General features: G+C 43.2%; 1 protein-coding gene across 1 annotated transcript in view; it reads right to left on the bottom strand.

Annotated features, from left to right (window-relative positions):
- Positions 1-20,166, bottom strand: part of serpinh2 (serine (or cysteine) peptidase inhibitor, clade H, member 2) — a gene marked incomplete at both ends in the record, with an annotated part of 153,035 nt that overhangs the window by 44,033 nt on the left and 88,836 nt on the right. Inside the window, one exon of the mRNA XM_080741499.1 lies at positions 14,320-14,412. Coding sequence (XP_080597625.1) covers positions 14,320-14,412 — 93 coding nt within the window. The remainder of the gene's footprint in view (positions 1-14,319; positions 14,413-20,166) is intronic.

The following is a 20,166-nucleotide window of genomic DNA, read 5'->3' as shown; positions in this document are numbered from 1 at the left end:
TCTTTCCTCTCTTACTCCAGTAACTGGTGATCTCCAGATGGAGGGGGTGGGAGGAGTTCTCCAAGATGGAATCTAGCTTCCTCGCTGTTCGCACCCTGGTTACTTCCTCCACCCCCTGCAGAGAGGACCCAACGACAGAGCCTGCTTTCCTCACCAGTCTGTTTAGGTTAAACGTGTCACCTGCTCTGTTGTTGCCACCCCAGCATGTTATACCAAAAAAGAGGACACTTGCCATGACAGACTGGTAGAATATCTGTAACATCCTATTGCACACACCAAACGATCTCAGTCTTCTCAGGAGGAACAGCCTGCTTTTCCCCTTGCTGTGAATCGCCTGCCCGTTGTCCGACCAGTCCAGTGAACTATTCAGGTGTACTCCGAGGAATTTGTAGTTATCCACAAGCTCAACCACTTCTCCGTTAATGGTGCTTGGCACCGGGGGAACTCTCTTGGAAGTACGGAAGTCCACCACCATCTCCTTGGTCTTGCTAGCGTTTAGCCTGAGATGGTTAGCCTCGCTCCACTGCACAAAGTCCCTAACCACACCATCGTGCTCAGCCGTGTTGTCACCCGAGATCTTGCTGACCACCACGGTATCATCTGAGAACTTCTGCAGATGACAGGTCTTGGAATGGACCAATCCCCAATCACATACACACCCATTGTAACAGTTACAATGGGTGTGTATGTGATTGGGGATTGGTCCATTGAAGCGGAAGTCCGATGTATAGAGAGTGAACAGGAAGGGTGAGAGCACAGTTCCTTGAGGGGCCCCTGTGTTGCTCACCAGCACATCAGACCGACAGCTCTGCAGTCTCACAAACTGTGGTCTTTCTGTGTGATCCATGCCACAAAGCCCTTGTCCACCCCCATCAGCGTAAGCTTCTCCGCAAGCAGAGACGGTTGGATAGTGTTGAAAGCACTGGAGAAGTCAAAAAACATAATTCTGACCGTGCTGCCCAGATCTTCCAGGTGGGTGAAAGCCTTATGGAGCATGTAGGTGATGGCGTCATCAACCCCAATATCAGCCTGGTAGGCAAACTGAAGGGGGTCCAGGTGATCACTGACCGCCGGTCTCAGTAGGTTCAGAACCAGCCGTTCAAAGACCTTCATGACCTGTGATGCTGGTGGTGTCTGCATGTTTGACTGGAATAATACTCGGGTAGATAATCCAAGGTAACAAAAATTCAAAACAAACAAACTGCTGCAGGCTACGTACGAACCGCTTAGTAAACACAGACTGTGACGCTGGTTGGTCAGTGAGTCTTATCCCATAGCCCGAAGGGGCAGTCAGCTTGCTGGTTGGTTGGTTGTTGGTTGTCATGGCGATATTACCAATCGGTGGACAGCCTGCTCTGTGCTTCTGCACTCTGTCTGTCTACAGTAGGTACTTGATGACACGGACCAGCAGCCAGGCTGCCGGCCCGCGCATCACTTGTGCGCGTGCGTGCGACGTGAGAGAAGTGTGGGACGACGTGCCCACGCGTGCCCCCCCCCACTACATCCCTGCTGACATGTATATATATTGGCATTCAAAGAGTTGTGCATAGGGTGAGCCACCTTGATCATCGTCTTTCATTCCGCTATAAGCATGGCCTGAGTGGTCAGCGCCATCTGGTGGACAACGCGTGGTGAAGCGTAGAGATGATGGGTTTGTCATCAGAATAACTGATTGAAGCTCTTATGTGGTGTGGACACGCTGGTGCCTCTTCAGGTCACTTAACTCACTAAAGCTCTTGTCACACTGCTTACAGACAAAAGGTTTTTTCTCCACTGTGGACACGCTGGTGCATCTTCAGAGAACCTAACCGACTGAAACTCTTGTCGCACTGTTTACAGAGGAAGGGTTTTTCTCCAATATGCACACGCTGATGTGTCTTCAGGTGACCTGACTGACTGAAACCCTTGTCACACTGCTTACAGACAAAGGGTTTTTCTCCAGTATGGACACGCTGATGTGTCTTCAGGTGACCTAACTCACTGAAACTCTTGTCACACTGTTTACACACAAAGGGTTTTTCCCCTGTATGGATACGCTGGTGTATCTTCAGGTTACCTAACACAACGAAACCCTTGTCACACTGTTCACAGACGAAAGATTTTTCTCCAGTGTGGATACGCTGATGTCTCTTTAGGTTACCTAACACAGCGAAACTCTTGTCACACTGTTTACACACAAACGTTTTTTCTCCAGTGTGGATACGCTGGTGTGTCTTCAGAGTGCATAACTCACTGAAACTCTTGTCGCACTGTTCACACACAAAGGGTGTTTCACCCGTGTGGACACGATTGTGTTTCTTCAGGGTACCTAAAAGAGAAAAACTCTTGTCACACTGTTCACACACAAAAGGTTTTTCTCCAGTATGGATACGCTGGTGTATCTTCAGGTTACATAACACAGCGAAACTCTTGTCACACTGTTTACACACAAAGGGTTTTTCTCCAGTATGGATACGCTGGTGTGTCTTAAGGCTTCCTAACACAGCGAAACCCTTGTCACACTGTTTACAGACGAAAGGTTTTTCTCCAGTGTGGATACGCAGATGTCTCTTCAGAGTCCCTAACTCACTGAAACTCTTGTCACACTGTTTACACACAAAGGGTTTTTCTCCAGTATGGATCCGCTGGTGCCTCTTCAGTTCACCTGACGCAGCGAAACTCTTGTCACACTCTTTACACTGGAAAGGTTTTTCTTTGGGGTGGGCATACTGTGTCGACACCTCTAAACTCTTATCGCACAATATGTTTTCTTTACTGTGTATGTCATCAAATGATTCTTTACTTCTCCTGGCTGCATTGAAGTCCTCACAAGATCTTGGTTTGTCTGTGTCTCCTTGTTTCTGGCTGGTAACACAGGTGGAGGAAGATGAGAGGAGCTCTCCACTGCTCATCATTTGACTGTAGAGGTTGTTGTGGCTCCTCATCGTGTTTTCATGGAGGGTGATCCGAGACGTGAAGGCGTATGGACACAGACCAGGACCTGTGTCTTGGTTCATGGACACCGCTTCTGTGAATTGGAAGGAGTTCCTTTGTCTCTTGCAGGCTGGAAAGACTAATATATTCTCTGTCAATCTCTTTCTAACCCTCTATGTCTCTATATATCTCTGCCTCCCTGACTCTCACGGTACACTCTGTAAAGATTTCACAATTGGTCGCCCGCTTCGCCCCTTCTAACCGTACTGCAGAAATCCTGTAACTTACAGTCAACTCTATAATTCATTTAAGGCAGTATTTATACCCTGATTTCATGACATCACCCTTTTCCCATTATGATGTCACTCTGTATTATTTCAAGAGTTTTCCCATTGGATGACATCACCCTGTGTGCCAGATGGGCGGACGGCCTCCATATATGGGCAGGATGACATCAGGGACCTCCATATATGGGCAGGTCAGCCATAGGCATCGAGGTCAGTATAGACATTGAGGTGTTACGGAATCGCGGACCTACTGACAGGATGTGGTGGTTTACATAGCCTTAAATATCATTTTAGTCCATTACATCTACAGTTAGGTGGGCCTTGATGGCATCATAATGCCTGATTTTACACTTGGTTCCAAGCTGAAAATAGCAGATCTACAAGCTCACACAATCTGCTCTTTTTATTATTCGTCTTAAGTGGTTAATGTGTCTGAAAAACCAAGTGTGTGCGCGTGCATGTGTGCACATGTTGGTGTCTCAGCATTGTCAAATATAAGGAGGGGAGCTCCACGGAGAGAAAAAAAGGTTGGTATAAAATTGCAGAATAAATGGGGAGATTTGGGATCAGAAACTTCTGCCTGACAATCATGGGGGTGTTCCTGGTTCAAGGCTGGTTGGAGGCGATTATCTACCCAGATGATCCGGCAGTGTGAGGAAGGGTTTATAAGATCCCATCTTACGCCTCCAGATCTGCTCACAGACGCATCGGGGAGGCCCTGATTATCATCAAACATGCCTGATATTTATCTGGGACGGTCGCATGCGACTAGGGATGGGACGATATGAAAATGTCATATCACGCTTATTGTGACAAAAGAAATTGCGATATATGATATTATCGCGATAATCAAAATCCATTATCCTGGGGCGGAACATTTGCCAAAAAAATAGCAGATCTACAAGCTCACAACGCGTCGCGACGCGTTGTGAGCTTGTAGATCGGCTATTTTTTGGCAAAGACATTTGATAGAGAGTGAAAAAAAGACTGTATCAAGTACATATATTATAAGTACGTTTTACCAATAGAGGGTTTAAATGGTATCGGATATGCAGCTCGGCAAATAAAAGGTGAATTGATCCCAATGCATGACGGAGGACGATATCACGATAAATTAAATCTTCACAATACGATTATCCCTACATGCGACCAAAGAGAGATAAGTCTATGAGGTGTGACGTGAAGCGGAGAGACGCTTCTGGGACATTGCTGAAACGGTTCAATTTAAACAATTGAAATATTTTGACACCAAATCAAATGTTTTATGGTCATGAAATGGTCATCACCAGGAGCCTGGATAGCTAAAATAATTCATTTTTGGAAATCTCCATGGGAAAAGAAGAATGCGTTTTCTATCTGTGGCACCACAAAATGGCCACCATTGCTATGCTCTATACCAGGGTCTTTAACGTTTTCAGGCCAAGGACCCCTTTGCTGAAAGAGAGATGAAGCAAGGACCCCCACAACCTGTCAATAGATTCCATATAGTTCATCTTTTGACAGCACAATGACAGCACATTCATCAGTGTTTGGATTCTTGAACCATCAATACTTAGGCGTTGTGAGCTTGTAGATCGGCTATTTTGGGCTAAAGTTCTCCGAATATGGACGCTAGGGTTTAAGTGGTCAATATAAAAAAAGGAGAAAAAAAGGTTTCTATCACACAAAGATTTGGAGGACCCGTTGTAGTAACTCCGAGGACCCCCTAGGCGTCCCGGACCCCCTGTTGAAGACCCCTTCCTAGCTCTATACGCCTGGTGCAGTTGAGGCGGTATCCATCCAAAACTAGCGTACAGGTGCGTGGCGATGCATGGCGACTCATACAGTAGTTCGGCACAGCAGCACGATAATCTCTCATATCCTGTGGTGTGCACTGATGCGGAATTATCTTTAATATCTCGTGCGTTTTCATTCTTATTTAGAGAGTGTGATTGACATCTGGCTTCAATTTAAGCGAGATCAGGTTGTGTAGGACAGCGTTGACATGGAGCATGAACATGATGGAATAGCATCTGCTCTGAATTCCCACGGCTCCTTCCCCGCTGCTGTGACAGCACAAATACACAGTGCAACCTCGCCCCGACTGCAGGGCAATGCACACATTAAGCCATTTAGGTTCTAGAATTATTGACTGCTTTAACCAGTGAAAAATAGCAGATATACAAGCTCACAGCGCGGCACCGAGTGCCGCGCTGCGAGCTTGTAGATCTGCTATTTTTGAAAAGAGTCGTGAAAATGTGTACAAATCTTTGAATATATGTATTTTCAAAGCGAACGTTTGTAACTCAAATTTTGCTTCTGGGTGGTCCCTGGAACTAGATATTTTGAAATGGGGGTCCGTGGCCAAATAAATATCAGTTTGGGGGTCCTTCACATGAAAAGGTTTGAGAACCACTGACATAGTAGTCTCTCAAAGAACAGACTAACTGAGGTCCAGTTAAGTGAAAAGGACCTTTTCTTTGACGATGGCTGGCCAGATTGCTGACATAGAAACATAGGTTTTTTCCCAAAATCTTAGAAGGATTCAAAAGACACTTATAGAATCGGGTCAAAATTCTAATTTTCACGATTTTTCAAAAATAGCAGATCTACAAGCTCGCAGCGCGGCACTCGGTGCCGCGCTGTGAGCTTGTATATCTGCTATTTTTTTATATTTAAAGCATAAAATATTGCGTCATATTGTGTTCAGGCCTAAATGGATTAAATATGAAAACCTATTAATAAATAAGTCATAGGCCACACATCGATGAATAATAATAAGATGTGCACATGTTTAAGTTATTGCAAACCTGGATTCCTGCCGTGTGGTGGATGGTGTTATTCAGTGGTGGTTAAGTAACCACGTACATTTACTCAAGTACTGTACATAGGTATTTTGTCATCATGAATAATACATGGGTACTTTTACTTTACTTGAGTATTTCAAATGCATTACACTATATTCCGCGCTACTCAACCCGCGGGCCGCGGGTCGCATGCGGCCCTTTCTGCATGTCTGTGCGGCACGTCATGATCATACAAATAAAAATATAATTTTTCTAAGCCTGCCAAAGTTAACGCGCGATTAACGCAGTGATGTTTGAGCCTCGGTGCACTCCGTAGGTCAGGGATACGAGTCAGGAAGCGAATGCAGTCAATGCACAGAGCACAGCACTGACAGCAGTGCGAGATGCGGCTACACTAGAGCTAGTACAACGAGACAGTCAGACAGACAAATCTGCAGAGATTTTGCAGCAGACAACCACAGTCGGGCTCACTGGAGACTGGACGCATGGCGGTCGTGCGATACGAACGGTTGCGACAGTCATGTTTCAGGCTAATGAAGAAGTATAGACACGTAGGCGTTGCTTGTCTCTGCCTACGCGGCTCCGCCGTCATTGAAAAATAAAGTAGTCAGCACCGACAGTGTGCGCATTCCAACAGATCGCAGCAGCCAGCTATGCTTATTGTACCACAAATCTCCTCCAATGAGCAGTTCAAAGCTCAAAGCATCAACCAGTTTTACAAGTAGGCCTACAGTGCAACTGAGGCTGAGTTGAACTGTACTTGAGTTATTTTTCCATACAACAACTCTCTTCACCAAAAATAGCCGATCTACAAGCTCACAACGCATCTTGTGGTGAGCTTGTAGATCGGCTATTTTTGGTGAATGTCCCCCAAGAATAGGGATGCTGGGGTTTAAGTGATTGAATAATAAGTATAAATGTCTATTTACATGTCTGGATCAATAACAGCCTGTCAGGCCATGGCTACAGCTGAATGTCATTTTCTCTCCAAAACCCCTAAGAGACTTTTTGTCTTGTTTTAAAACAAGATTTGTATTTTATTTTATAATTTATTTTATTTGTTACAAAGAAGAAAGACTTAATTTCATTTCTAGGATATCATATGAGTTATTGTTGCACTCTGACTGTTATCTGTTCAATTCAATTCAAAGGAGCTTTATTGGCACGAGAAAACATACCTTTACATTGCCAAAGTTCACTAACCTTGCATACCCAGACACTGTTGTGGATATTAGTCTGGTCCTTCTCAGTGTTATTTATTTCCAAGGGGCGGTAACCAAAAGATTGAACCAGATCTGTTCATTTCACTTCACATTTTGTCAATTATTTTTCCAGAAGTTTAACCACTTAAATCGTTGACACTTGGTGAATTTGACCTTTCACTCTGTACTTGGTCTCTTTTTTTACCTGGCCACCAAACCTACTTGCCTAAAGAGACAATCTACAAGCTCTCAACACCTCGCAGTGTGAGGCGTGGAGAGCTTATAGATCTGCTATTTTTGGCTAAAGTTCTCCTCAGAGTATAGGGATGTGAGGGTTCAATTGTTCATTTAAAATAATTATCCTATCATACAAGGATTTGGCGGCCCCCCTGTAGTAACTCTGAGGATCCCCTAGGGGTCCCGGACCCCCTGTTGAAGACCCTTGACTTAAACCCTATACTTACTGTAGTAGACCCCTTCCAGTGTTGACTATACTTCATACTGTATCTTTGCTGAAAATAGCAGATCTACCAAGCTCACGGTGTGCTGTGAGCTTGTAGATCTGCTATTTCTAGCGAATGTTCAGGCGACTCTAGCCTTCAAGTAGTTACAGTAGGGATGGGACGATATAAATCATATCACGATTATTGTGACAAAAGAAATCAGGATTTACGATATTATTGCGATAATCAAAATCCATTATCCTGGGGCGGAACATTTGCCAAAAAATAGCCGATCTACAAGCTCGTAGATCGGCTATTTTTTGGCAAAGACATTTGATAGATAGTGAAAAAAAAGACTATATCAAGTACGTACAGTATATTATAAGTACGTTTTACAAATTATAGAGGGTTTAAGTGATACTGGATATGCAGCTCGGCAAATAAAAGGTGAAATGATCCCAGTGCATGACGGAGGACGATATCGCGATAAATTCAATCTCCACGATACGATTATCGTGAGTGTTTTTTTATCACAATAAAAGATAATATCGCATATCGTCCCATCAGTAAGTTACAGTAAGTAAAAAAAAACTGGAGTACTTTTCCCCACCACCACCGATGGCATTATTAACACATCCTGTGCCAAACTCGTTCCTGAACGAGTTAAGAAAAATAATGTACGTGTGCCAGAGTTATCTAACTCGTCCCTGAACGAGATAAGCTTTCCACTGGAATCCACTAGATGGCGCTCCTGTGCAACCTATGAGTGAGGGTCCATGTGCTTGTAACATAATGTACACACTAGACCACATGATCCAAATTAACTAAACAACAGTGGTGAGTCTTTTCTATAGGATCAGTAAGGAAAACACACACACTTGGCTGTGTTCTATAGGTCACTTCATGTAAACAGAAATCACACAACCCCAGCCCAGCTATTTTTTTTTTTTTTTTTTTTTTTTACCCAGCCCTATAAATACTGCACTCCGCCCCCAGCCTGTTGTTGCGTGTAGGTTGGAATTGAGAGACAGAGAGAGACAGAGAGCATTGTATTGTAAGAGTAATTGATAGTGTTTGTGATTGATTGACTGGTGACGTTTGAGAGAGAGAGAGAGAGAGAGCGAGCGTGCGAGCGTGTTTGGAGTGCAAGGTGAGAATTTGACTGTCTGGAAGTGTTTGTTTGTGTGTGTGTGTGTGTGTGTGTGTGTGTGTTTGTTAGCGTGTTAGCTGTTAGCGTGTTAGCTGGTAGGGAGGTGTAGGTGGTGGAGGAGAGGAGGAGAGGGAGAGATAAGTGTTTATTCAAAAACGTTGTCTGTTGTCTGTCTGTTTACTGTGTACTGTTGTGTGTCCGTTTTGTTCTGTGTGATATCTGTTTTGAGGGCGAGGGGGAGGGAGAGAGAGGGGAGTTAGTATAGTTTAGTATCCGTGTTTTTTTTGGGGGGGGGAGGCATGAAGCGTAGCCGGGGTTCGCTGCCGAGCAAGGGACAGTCAAAGCTGCAAGTGTTGAAACGCTATGTTGACAAAATGACAGTCACAGATGAGGAGCTAGAACCTGAGCCCATTCCGTTTCTCAGTCAAGTTGGGCGCCGTAGTGGCAGGACGGCAAGCGTAAACCCCGACGTGGATACTGATGATGATGATGATGAAGGACCGCAACCCAGCGCCAAGCAGGCTCTGTGCGTGCACGACATTGGTAAGAATTGAAACGTGAAATGACATTGTGTTTTATTAGGCATAAATGCAAACACTCAAATAAGTCAAGGAAGCACAGAAAATGTCTTTGCTGCCTACACAATCAAATGTGTATTATAACATCAGTCACTTAGATCCTAAAGTAGGGTTTTGTGTTCATCATTCATCTTTTTTTTTTGCTGGTGCCAACACATGCACAAAACGTACAGTCTGTTGATGTTGCTGCTGCAGAAATGCACTACAGTCAAACAAACTTCCTAAAGGAAGCTCAACATCTATGCTGACTTGTTTCCATATGTGTCCTATATTCAATTCATAAAACAAGAAATAAAAACACTGCACAACTGGCACGTGCACACATAGACATCAAAGGGGGCTGTATCTATGTAAAAAAAGTGCCCTTTCCATGCCATACATGAAGGCAGCAATCAAGAGAATTGCCTTGTCCAAACTCTCCTGAACTTGAATGAATTATTTTATGTTGAAAGAAGTGCCCTCTCTGTAAAAATCCATGCCGTTACGGCACATCTCAAATATTGACTTGATTATGCTTAGTTCAGTGTGGTATCACACACCGTAAATAGCAGACCTCCAAGCTCACAACGCTGTATGTGCCCTCTCTCCAGACCATGCTTAGTTCAGTGTGGTATCACACAGTCACACACCGAAAAAATAGCAGACATCCAAGCTCACAACGCGCCGCACAGCGACACGTTGTGAGCATGGAGGTCAGCTATTTTGAGCTTGGAGGTCTATTTTCGGTGTGTGAGGTCTATTTGTGATATTTCCACCAAAAGGCCCTTGTTGAAATCTCTAACTAACATTCTCTGCACGTTCCTGCTGCAGATGCAGATTCAGATTCTGAGGAGGAGGAGGAGGAGGAGGAGGAGAGGAGAGGCGGGCCTCGCCGGGCAAGACTTGAGTCCAGTTCTTCAAGTTCAGGTCACTAGATAAAATCACATTTCTGTTGTTCAAATGTATGTATAATTTACATCAAAGTCATGGAACACACAGATGCATGCATGACTGGGTATGATGCTGGGGTTGAATATATATTATTTTCCTAATTTATTTTCCCTTTGTCACCAATGGAAAATGTTGTGATTACAGTGGATGATGATGATGCAGAGATCTTCCTGACTCAACACGGAGGACAATCCCAGTCCAGGCATGCAGGTACGTACATACAGTAAATACAAAAGAAATCTTGCATTCATGTAGTTTACATTCTGTATATACGTTCTTGCTAAATGGGAAATGATTTGTGATTACAGAGGACGCAGAGGGGAGTGGAATTGTCCCTCCCAGGTTGCAGACCCAGTAGTGAGATGATGGCTAGATGTCTAAATAGTAAGTTGATTTGATGTGCATGATTTTTACTATTTCACTGGGACACTGATGGGATGAGGGACACTGAGATGGAGGGAGAGCCATGATTTTATTTCACTGGGGTTTCAGACACACTGACGGAGGACCAGCCAGGACCACCACCTTCTGCTGCTGCTGGCCCATCCGTTCACCGCAAGTCTAAGAAGAAAAGTGGTGAGAAACGTTTCTGCTCATATGTCCATCCTTATTCTGTGATGTGATGTGAACTTGTAGATCGGATATTGTAGGTGAAGGATGATTAGGATATTTACAGGGCTGCCCTGAGCCAAAATGTTTGAGAAATACACACACCACATGAATGAAAACAATATATATATATATATATATATATATATATTTTTTTTTTATGGTAAATGTTTTTCTATGATTTACAGCTGGTGGCAGGCGCAGAAGAACGGATGCTCCAGAGTGGGTTGATGAACGCAGATGGAGCCCCAGGCAGTTTCCGGACTTCCGGGCCCTCGTGGGAGAGCAGCAGATCTCCTGTCAGACAACCCTGTAGACTATGCAATATGGAGATTGATGCAAGTGACAGACTTCATAAAATCCGCCCCATCCTGGACATGCTGCTCAGAAAGTTCAAGGAGAAGTATAAACCTCACCAAAACGTCAGAATCGATGAGGGCACACTCCTATGGCGCGGGCGGCTGAAGTTCAGAGTGTACAACCCAGCAAAACCCATAAAGTATGGCATAAAAAGCTACGTGCTGGCCGACTCCAAAAATGGTTACTGCTACACCATGAAGCCCGGCATCAAGACTTCCCTGATGGACACAGTGAGCCGTCCATTCCTGATGGAGGGACAGGGCTATCGTGTCTTCCAGTACAATCTATACAACAGTGTTCAAATGTCGCAGCTCCTCCTCAGTCACAGCATCCACTCGTGTGGCACGCTTCGTCAGAACAGGGGAGAACCGCCATCCATCCGAGAAGTGCAGCTGTCTAACCTGAAAGTAGGGGAAACGGTGTCTCGCCACACTGATGATGTCATGGTCCTGGCCTGGAGGGACAAACGTATAGTCCGCATGATATCCACCTTCCACCAGGATGAGACGAAAACTGTTCAGGTGAGAACCGTTTCTGCTCATCACACACAATATGTCCATCCTTATTCTGGCTTTACTTGCAGCATGGCAAGGCCATAGAGGTCAAAATCATTTTGATATCTGTCAATGTAACTTCAGTTGAATCACTTACAGTTGAAGTCTACAGTGTACCACGTCTGTTCACAAACAATAGCCGATCTACAAGCTCACAACATGGCACAATGTGATGTGATGTGGTGTGAACTTGTAGATCGGATATTGTAGGTGAATGTTCTCTACCAGAATAGGGATGCAGAATAAGAACAGTCCAGTCTAATGATATTCACAAGTGTTGCTCATGACATAGACTGTATCTTAGGGGGAAATGTTTACATAATATGTACATACAGTAATGACATACAGTTCTAAAAGAAAATAACAAAATTCAGGGGTGCCGTGGATGATTAGGATATTTACAGGGCTGCCCTGAGCCAAAATATTTGAGAAATACACACACCACATGAATGAAAACAATATATATATATTTTTTATGGTAAATGTTTTTCTATGATTTACAGTTGGTGCCAGCGCAGAAGAACGGATGCTTCCGAGTGGGTTGATGAACGCAGATGGAGCCCCAGGCAGTTCACTGGACTTCCGGGCCCTCGTGGGAAAGCAGCAGATCTCCTCAGACAACCCAGTAGACTTTGCAGAGCTGTTCCTCAACGAAGAGGTGCTTCAGCATATCGTAGAGCAGACCAATCTCTATGCTGACCGAGCTGCCTTTCTCAAGGGTCCGTGCTTGGAAGGAGGTGACAGTGGAGGAACTGAAGACATTCCTGGGCCTACAGTTTCTCACTGGCCTAGTGTGGAAACCAAGCCTCGAGAGCTACTGGGCCACAGATTACATGGTCCTCTATCACTCAGTTGTCAAAAAGGTTCAAGGTTGTACTTTATTGTTACGTCTTTTGTAATAAAAATAAATCAAATGACCAGTCTGTCTTTTTATCAAATGTGTTGATAGAACTAGCCTGTTTCAACTATCATACTGCAGTGTAGGTGAACACCCCATGGGCCCTTACGGGTCCATTTGGTTCCATGTTACGTTGTAGAGTGCATTCATTATGGCTTGTTTTCTAGGCTCTGATGTGTCATAGTAAATTGGGTTCCCTTCATATGTCTTGTCTTTTCATCAAACGTGTTGATACTGTAGATCTAGCCTGTTTCAACTATCTATACTGTATAGGTGGTAAATGGTAAACACTCACGTTATTTGTCTAAGTGGGGTACAATGAGTTTCAAGAATTCAAACAGTAAACGCAATCTAAAAGCATCAAATCTCTCCATTCCCATAATTCAGTAAATGTACTTACTTTCTAAGTAATTGTCCATCACATACATACCTGGCTACCTAACTGACCATTACATGGTCCTCTGAGAGTACTCAGAGAGTAAAAATTGACCCGTAAGGGTCCATTTGGTTCTATTTGTACACTATTTCATGATGGTAGCCAGAGATGGGTGTAATGATATGATGTGTAATGATATGGAATGGACACATGAGGGGGCTAAACCTCCCTTCATCACAGCAGTCTATGCAGGCACTTACTATTTACAGAAAATGTCAAAAAGACAACCTTTTTTTGTAATGTATAATGAAAGACAGCAATTCAAAGGGTTGTTTGAGATATTTGCTATAAAAGTTGAGCATTTTATGTTGGTCTGGCAATATTTCACAATATTTGGCAATATTTTTCTTCTCTTGAGAGGTGATTTAGGTCAGAAAATATTGTAACCTTTTGGTCATAACTTCGAAAGGAAATGAGAATTTTTTTTCGTAGAATAAAGAACATCCTCAGGCTTTCAAAACAGGTATCACATTTCCAAATAGTCCTGGTTGAAATTACTTACTGGCAGAATATATACAAAACATGTGTTTTTCTCTGACATCCATTTCTGTGAAACACTATTACATAGAATATTGTACTTTGACGATGTGAACATCAAAATTTCAGAAAATAATGATGCAGCTGTCTAGTTTCTCTGAAAAAAAAATGATGACTCAAAACATATTCTTTCATGGAGTTTTTGCCTTTGAAATGCTAAAAGTTACCACAAAACAAAGCACTATTTTGATAATCTTTTTTTATAAATATGACTAATATGACTATATATGATGAATATTTTTTACTTTCAACCCTTCACCAGTAAAGTGAACATCCTAAAGATTATTTTTCATATAGGCCATGTTGAGATAGAGGCAACAGTGACCGCTCTGTCGCATTGTCAAACATAAAAATGCGATTATCTCAGAACTAGTTTGAAAGGGAAGATATAGCAGATGACGCTCTCAATTCAACAGCAAAGGAATTCTACATGGAACCTTTTTTTAGACTCAACGCTCTTCAACATATGAAAGAATAAACCCTAAAGTTTATCCTGATGTGTTTGTTGTTCATATAGCACTTCTACACAAAGAGTTACAGCTGTTTTAAAAATGAATGGGAGTGAATGGTGGCAGGGACCTTTTTCTGATTTGGAAGAAACCTTGGCGGCAAATGTGTTAAGCACACTGCACCTACCTGCCCTGTGCATTATGGGAACTTTAGTGTATTTCTTCCCCAGGAAGGTGCGTTTGTCTTTGTGCGCCACGCTGAACTCTCTCCCCCACAGCCCTGCACAGAAAGACAACCAAGACAGACAGACAGACAGACAGGCAGACGCAAGGGGTCAGAGCCGGGTTTAAATACTGGATGCTTCGCATGGATGGGCCCTTAGAAAAAAAGATTGAAATACGGCAAGTTACGTGCGGGGGCGGGAGGGCACCCCGGCTTCACCCGGGCGTTCATTCATGAAGGCAAAGCGGCGCTCGGTGTCACGCGCACCCCTACTGACACCGGCTCATCAAACATTGATATACAGAGAGTGCATTGAAAAGGCCTATATTGCTCCCCATAAAGCTGTGCGTGGAGGGGGTTATCCCATTTAGGGCCTAGAATTATTGAATGCTTTAACCAGTGGAAAAATAGCAGATATACAAGCTCACAGCGCGGCACCGAGTGCCGCGCTGCGAGCTTGTAGATCTGCTATTTTTTTGTTAAGTCGTGAAGATATGTGCAAATCTTTGAATATATGTATTTTTAAAGAAAACGTTTGTAGCTCAAATTTTGCTTCTGGGTGGTCCCTGGAACTAGATATTTTGAGATGGGGGTCCGTGGCCAAATACATATCATGTTGGGGGTCCTTCACATGAAAAGGTTTGAGAACCACTGACACAGTAGTCTCTCAAGAACAGACTAACTGAGCTCCAGTTAAGTGAAAAGGACCTTTTCTTTGACGATGGCTATAGCCAGATTGCTGACAGAGAAACATAGGGTTTTTAAAAAAAAAAACCTTAGAAGGATTCAAAAGACACTTATAGAATCGGGTCAAAATTCAAATTTTCACAATTTTTTCAAAAATAGCAGATCTACAAGCTCGCAGCGCGGCACTCGGTGCCGCGCTGTGAGCTTGTATATCTGCTGTTTTTCAATAGCTAAAGCATAAAATAATGACACACAATAATGTGTGCCCGTTCTAAATGTGTTATACGGAGGCGGTTATGAGGTCCGTGAGGTCACACGTCCTCATTCAGCGGCGGCCCCCGCCGCCGTCCCGGGCCACGCCCCCCAACCCCCTGACTGAAGCCGATAGAGAGGGGACAGGAGATGAGTGGAACCGCTGGGGCGGTGATAAAGCGCTCGTCGCAGTGCTGCCTTATTCCTCCACTGTCTGCCAGTCTACCCCGTTGGCCCTGTTCAATAGAGCCGGAGGAGACAGCGGATGGGGAGACCGGCCGGGTCAATCGGGGTAAAGAAATAGTCCATCGGGGTGAATTATTGCTGGGCAATATATGACATATGAATTATGAAATATCACAATATGTTTGACCAAATGCCTCGATATCGATATTGTGATAATATCGTATTGTGACAATAATTTCTTATTTTGTTCTTATTCAAAAACGTAAAAGTATAACGTCGTTGTTGGGTGTAAACCTTGTATGTCCAAAACCGTTTGTTTTGTATTTATCATTTTTTAAATGATTTAAACTAGTGAAAGCAGCCGATCTACAAGCACACAATGCCTCGCACCGCGAGGCATTGTGTGCTTGTAGATCAGCTGTTTTCACTACTTTTGTGCGACGGCCTTGTATGATGAAGCAGTGCTTTACTTTGCGAAAGAATTTACACATTTGAAACTTGGAGGTTTCTGCCCGACAGTGACGATAAACAACGCTCAGTATGAATTGGTACATTTCTGTCTGCCTGCTGTGTTTCAAAGCTGGACTGTAGTGTAGACATTTCCCAAACCCTGTCTTCACATTACAACATCTGTCTTGTTTTTTTTTCCCCCAACTAAGATATAAACCTTTTTTTCTGTAAGCAACAACAAAGGCTTCTATTTCAGTAAGCTAACTTCCCAGCAAGAGAAAAGCTGTAGTTTATAGTAGCTTGGAATCCCCATCGATGATGTCACTGGTATGCAGGTTTCTCAACTGTCCACAGCCAACCAATGAGACAGGGTGAGCAGACAGAATAAGCCTTATTCACGGCCCGCCCACTCAGCAAATTTCTCAGCATCCCCCGGGTGCTGACATCAATTTAGAAGGGGGAACTATAACAGAAATAGCTGGACTTAAAGCCAACAAATCATTATTTCGAACGGTAAAGTAAATTATAATGCTTTGTGCCTTTTACTATCTTGTGTTCTTGATCATGCTAGCCGTATTTCATACTTTACTATTCGGAAATTGCATAACATTTGCGATTTCTGTGTCGCCGAGACGCTTTCAATGAGGTCTCCCGTGTCCTTCTACGAGCAGCGGTTGGAGAGTTACATGCTAGACTCCTCCAGTGTAAACACTGCAGTGTACTTCCTGAAGGCATGTTTCCTAAACCCACCAGAGAGCCCGGCAGTGTATGTTCTGCGCTGTGATTGGCCGGCAGTGTATAACCCTCGCTGTGATTGGCCGGTAGTGTGATGACGCAATTTTTCCGCGAAAACCGGTCCCGGGCAGGGATCATAGAAAACATATAAAGAGAAGGCTTTAGAAGCTGAAAATAACGGAGTGGGGGTTCTAAAACTTTAGCGATTTAACAGCTAGGACCATTTTAAGATTTGTTTTATAAAAAAAGTTACATGGTACAACTTTAACTCTATAGGCTATAGTAGGATTTTCCCCTTCAAAATGTGACTTCAGCACCCGGGGGATGCTGAGTGGGCGGGCCGTGAATAAGGCTAATTAAAGGATGAGCATTAGTGAAGACCAACTTTGTGAATATATGGTCGAAAAAGGGTGAAGTGCTTGTTCAAGTGATTAAAACCAGACAAAGACAACACTTATGCTGTATCATATTATGATCCCGGACAATATCTGGTCTCTTATCACATTATCCATATAATATCCATATTTCCCAGCCATAACACCTTCGCATGTAAGCAGGCTCACCTCAGCTAACCTCACCCCGGAGCATGGCCAATCACGGCACGCGGCGGGAATGGAATTTGTTCTTCCAAGGACAGGCAAACACAAGCCACAAGCACCCATCTCCAGTTTCACAAACGTTCACAAACTGGAGGAGTGAGAAACGGGATCTGATTTTCTTATTATATTTCTTCTTTTTTCTTTTTTTACCACAACAGCAACAGCTGAGGGTGGCATTATTCGTCCGCTGTAGTAACATGCAGTGTTGTAAAGTAACTAAGTAAATGTACTTAAGTACTGTACTTAAGTACAGTTTTGAGGTATCTGTACTTTACTTGAGTATTTCCAGTTTTCAGTACTTTTACGTCTACTCCACTACATCTTGGATCCAAATATTGCACTTTTAAAATGATTTGAAAACTTGAGTTACTAGTTACATAGTAGATATAAACGATTATATTAAAAAACATACATTAATCCACTTTAGCCCTATTATATACCTAGGCTATTTGAAAATAGCCGATCTACAAGCTCACTGTGAGCTTGTAGATCGTCTATTTTCAAACATTTTGTACTTTTACTTTTGGTACTTTTTGATGCCAATACTTCCATACTTTTATTCAAGTACATTTTGAATTCCGAATCCGGACTTTTGCTTGTAACAGAGCAGGCCTACATCTACATTGCCGTATTGATACTTTTACTTAAAGGAGTAGTTCACCACTTTTCAACCTGTCTTCATATAATAGGTCCTCACTAATGTTCATGATAAAATATTTAAAACAAAATCTACTCAGTCCAAGTAGGAGAGCTGTGGGAAGTTCAGATAGCGGGGCAGGTAAATGCATTTTTGCACTAAAATACTTCACAAGTGGAAAGAAACCTAAAACTTTTCACAAGTACTCCTTAGGGGTTGTTCCTATGATAAAACACGTTAGACACTGAAAAATCAAAATGGCTGCCATGTTTCCAAGATGGCTGCCTCTGAACAGTACGCCAGCCAGTTAATGTCCGATTTTCATAATATTAGAGTTGTTTTGTAGGTTTTAAAACATCGTGAGTTCATTTATTACTCTTTTAAAGCAGCCAGAATAACTTTTCTGACTTTTGGTTGGGGTCTTTCCTCACCTGGGACCCCCCAAACAGACCCCTGAGCTTATCTGAGTAGTCGCTTTGCTCCTGCTCCAGAGCAATGTTAAATTAGATCATAACTGAAGCATTAAAGTTGTTGTAACTGGGCTCTGAAAGCAAAAATGAGTAGTAGCAAATACCCAGGGGTCTTCCACAGGGGTCCCGGACCCCTAGGGGGTCCTCAGAGTTACTACAGGAGGCCTGCCGAATCTTGATGGGGAAGTTCCTTTTTTTTATATGTATATATATTTTTACATTTGAAACTGTTTTTATTAGTATTCTCAGTATTATTTATAACATGTGTGTGTTAGACAGACAGGTTCACAGGTATTGCAAGAATTAAGGTATTGCAACTTCTCACTTTGGGCGCACAGTCTAACATGTCCATTTATTGCATTGCACTAACACTGACAACACAACACACACACCTCTTTGTTATCGTCACCCCAAAACCCGCACCCTATCCTCTTAAAGAGCTCACGGTCAATTGTACCCAAAGAAATTCACTACTATACATGTCCTCCCTAATAATGTTGACAGTTTCCACTATATCATTTGCAGGGAGGAGAGTGCAAGGCAGGTTATTGTTTGAGCAGCTGCACCGTCCCTTGTAACCTGCTTTGCAAACACATTTGATGAGCTTTGCCTTTGCAGCAGGGATGGCAAGAAACCTGACTGGAACATACCCTCCACTCTCTGAATTCCATCTATTTTTTCAATTGATGGAAGCTCAGGGCAATTTGTCAGGTATGACGAAGTAGGCATCATAATACGATGCCTTCATCAAGGGACATGATTTTGAGGAAGTGCAAACACATGAAGAGGCTGATACCCCGATTCCTTATCAAGTCCTTGCCTCCGGTACAAAAAAAGGAAATTGATATATTCGAGTGAGTTCAAGTTGATGTTACAAATGTCAAGGGTTCCTTTGCGTTTTTCAGGTGTTGACTGGGGAAGAACATTTGTTGGAATCACCAAAAAGACATGGGTCAATGCCTACTTGATGATGATGATGATGATGATGATGATGATGATGATGACCAAGCCACTAACCGCTTCAAGGACCTTGGCAAGGTCATTGACCATTCCTCCTGAGCTTATAAATTGTGAGCTTCCATCAACATTGCAGTCCGAACATTTTGCATGCCATGTTTACAGTTCAAAAGGTCCAACAACCCTGGGATTACTCAGATGGGAACTATTTCTGTCAAATAACTTGGAGGGTGAGATGCTACCTCCAACTCGTGCTGCACTGCTACCACATTACCTCCGTGCCAACTCCGTCACAATGCAGGATAAATCATACCTGACAAATTTCCCTGTGCTTCCACCAATCGAAGAAAATAGATGGAATTCAGAGAGTGGAGGGTATATTCCAGGTTTCAGTTTTCTTGCTCTCCCTGCTCCAAAGGCAGTACTTGAGCCCATCAAATGTGTCTGCAAAGCAGGTTGTAAGGGACGGTGCAGCTGCTCAAATAACCTGCCTTTCACTCTATGCTATGGTGGAGACTGTGTCAACACTATTAGGTTGGACATTGAAGATGATGATGATGATGAAGACGAATATATCCTGCATGTCTGAAATTACTGTAGTGTAGTGAATCTCTTTGGGCGTAATTAACCATGGGCTCTATAAGAGGATAAGGTGAGGGTTTTGGGGTGACAATAACAAAGAGGTGCTTGTGTGTGTGTGTGTGTGTGTGTGTGTGTGTGTGTGTGTGTGTGTGTGTGTGTGTGTGTGTGTGTGTGTGTGTGTGTGTGTGTGTGTGTGTGTGTACAAACATTCCCGTGTCATTCCATCCATGTTTCATCTCTGTGATAACTTGGAAAT

Source organism: Nannobrachium achirus, assembly GCF_963921795.1.
Source record: "Nannobrachium achirus genome assembly, chromosome: 14".
NCBI classification, from domain to species: domain Eukaryota; kingdom Metazoa; phylum Chordata; class Actinopteri; order Myctophiformes; family Myctophidae; genus Nannobrachium; species Nannobrachium achirus.
The sequence above is the reverse complement of the archived record's forward strand: the minus strand, read 5'-3'. Positions and strand labels throughout refer to the sequence as shown.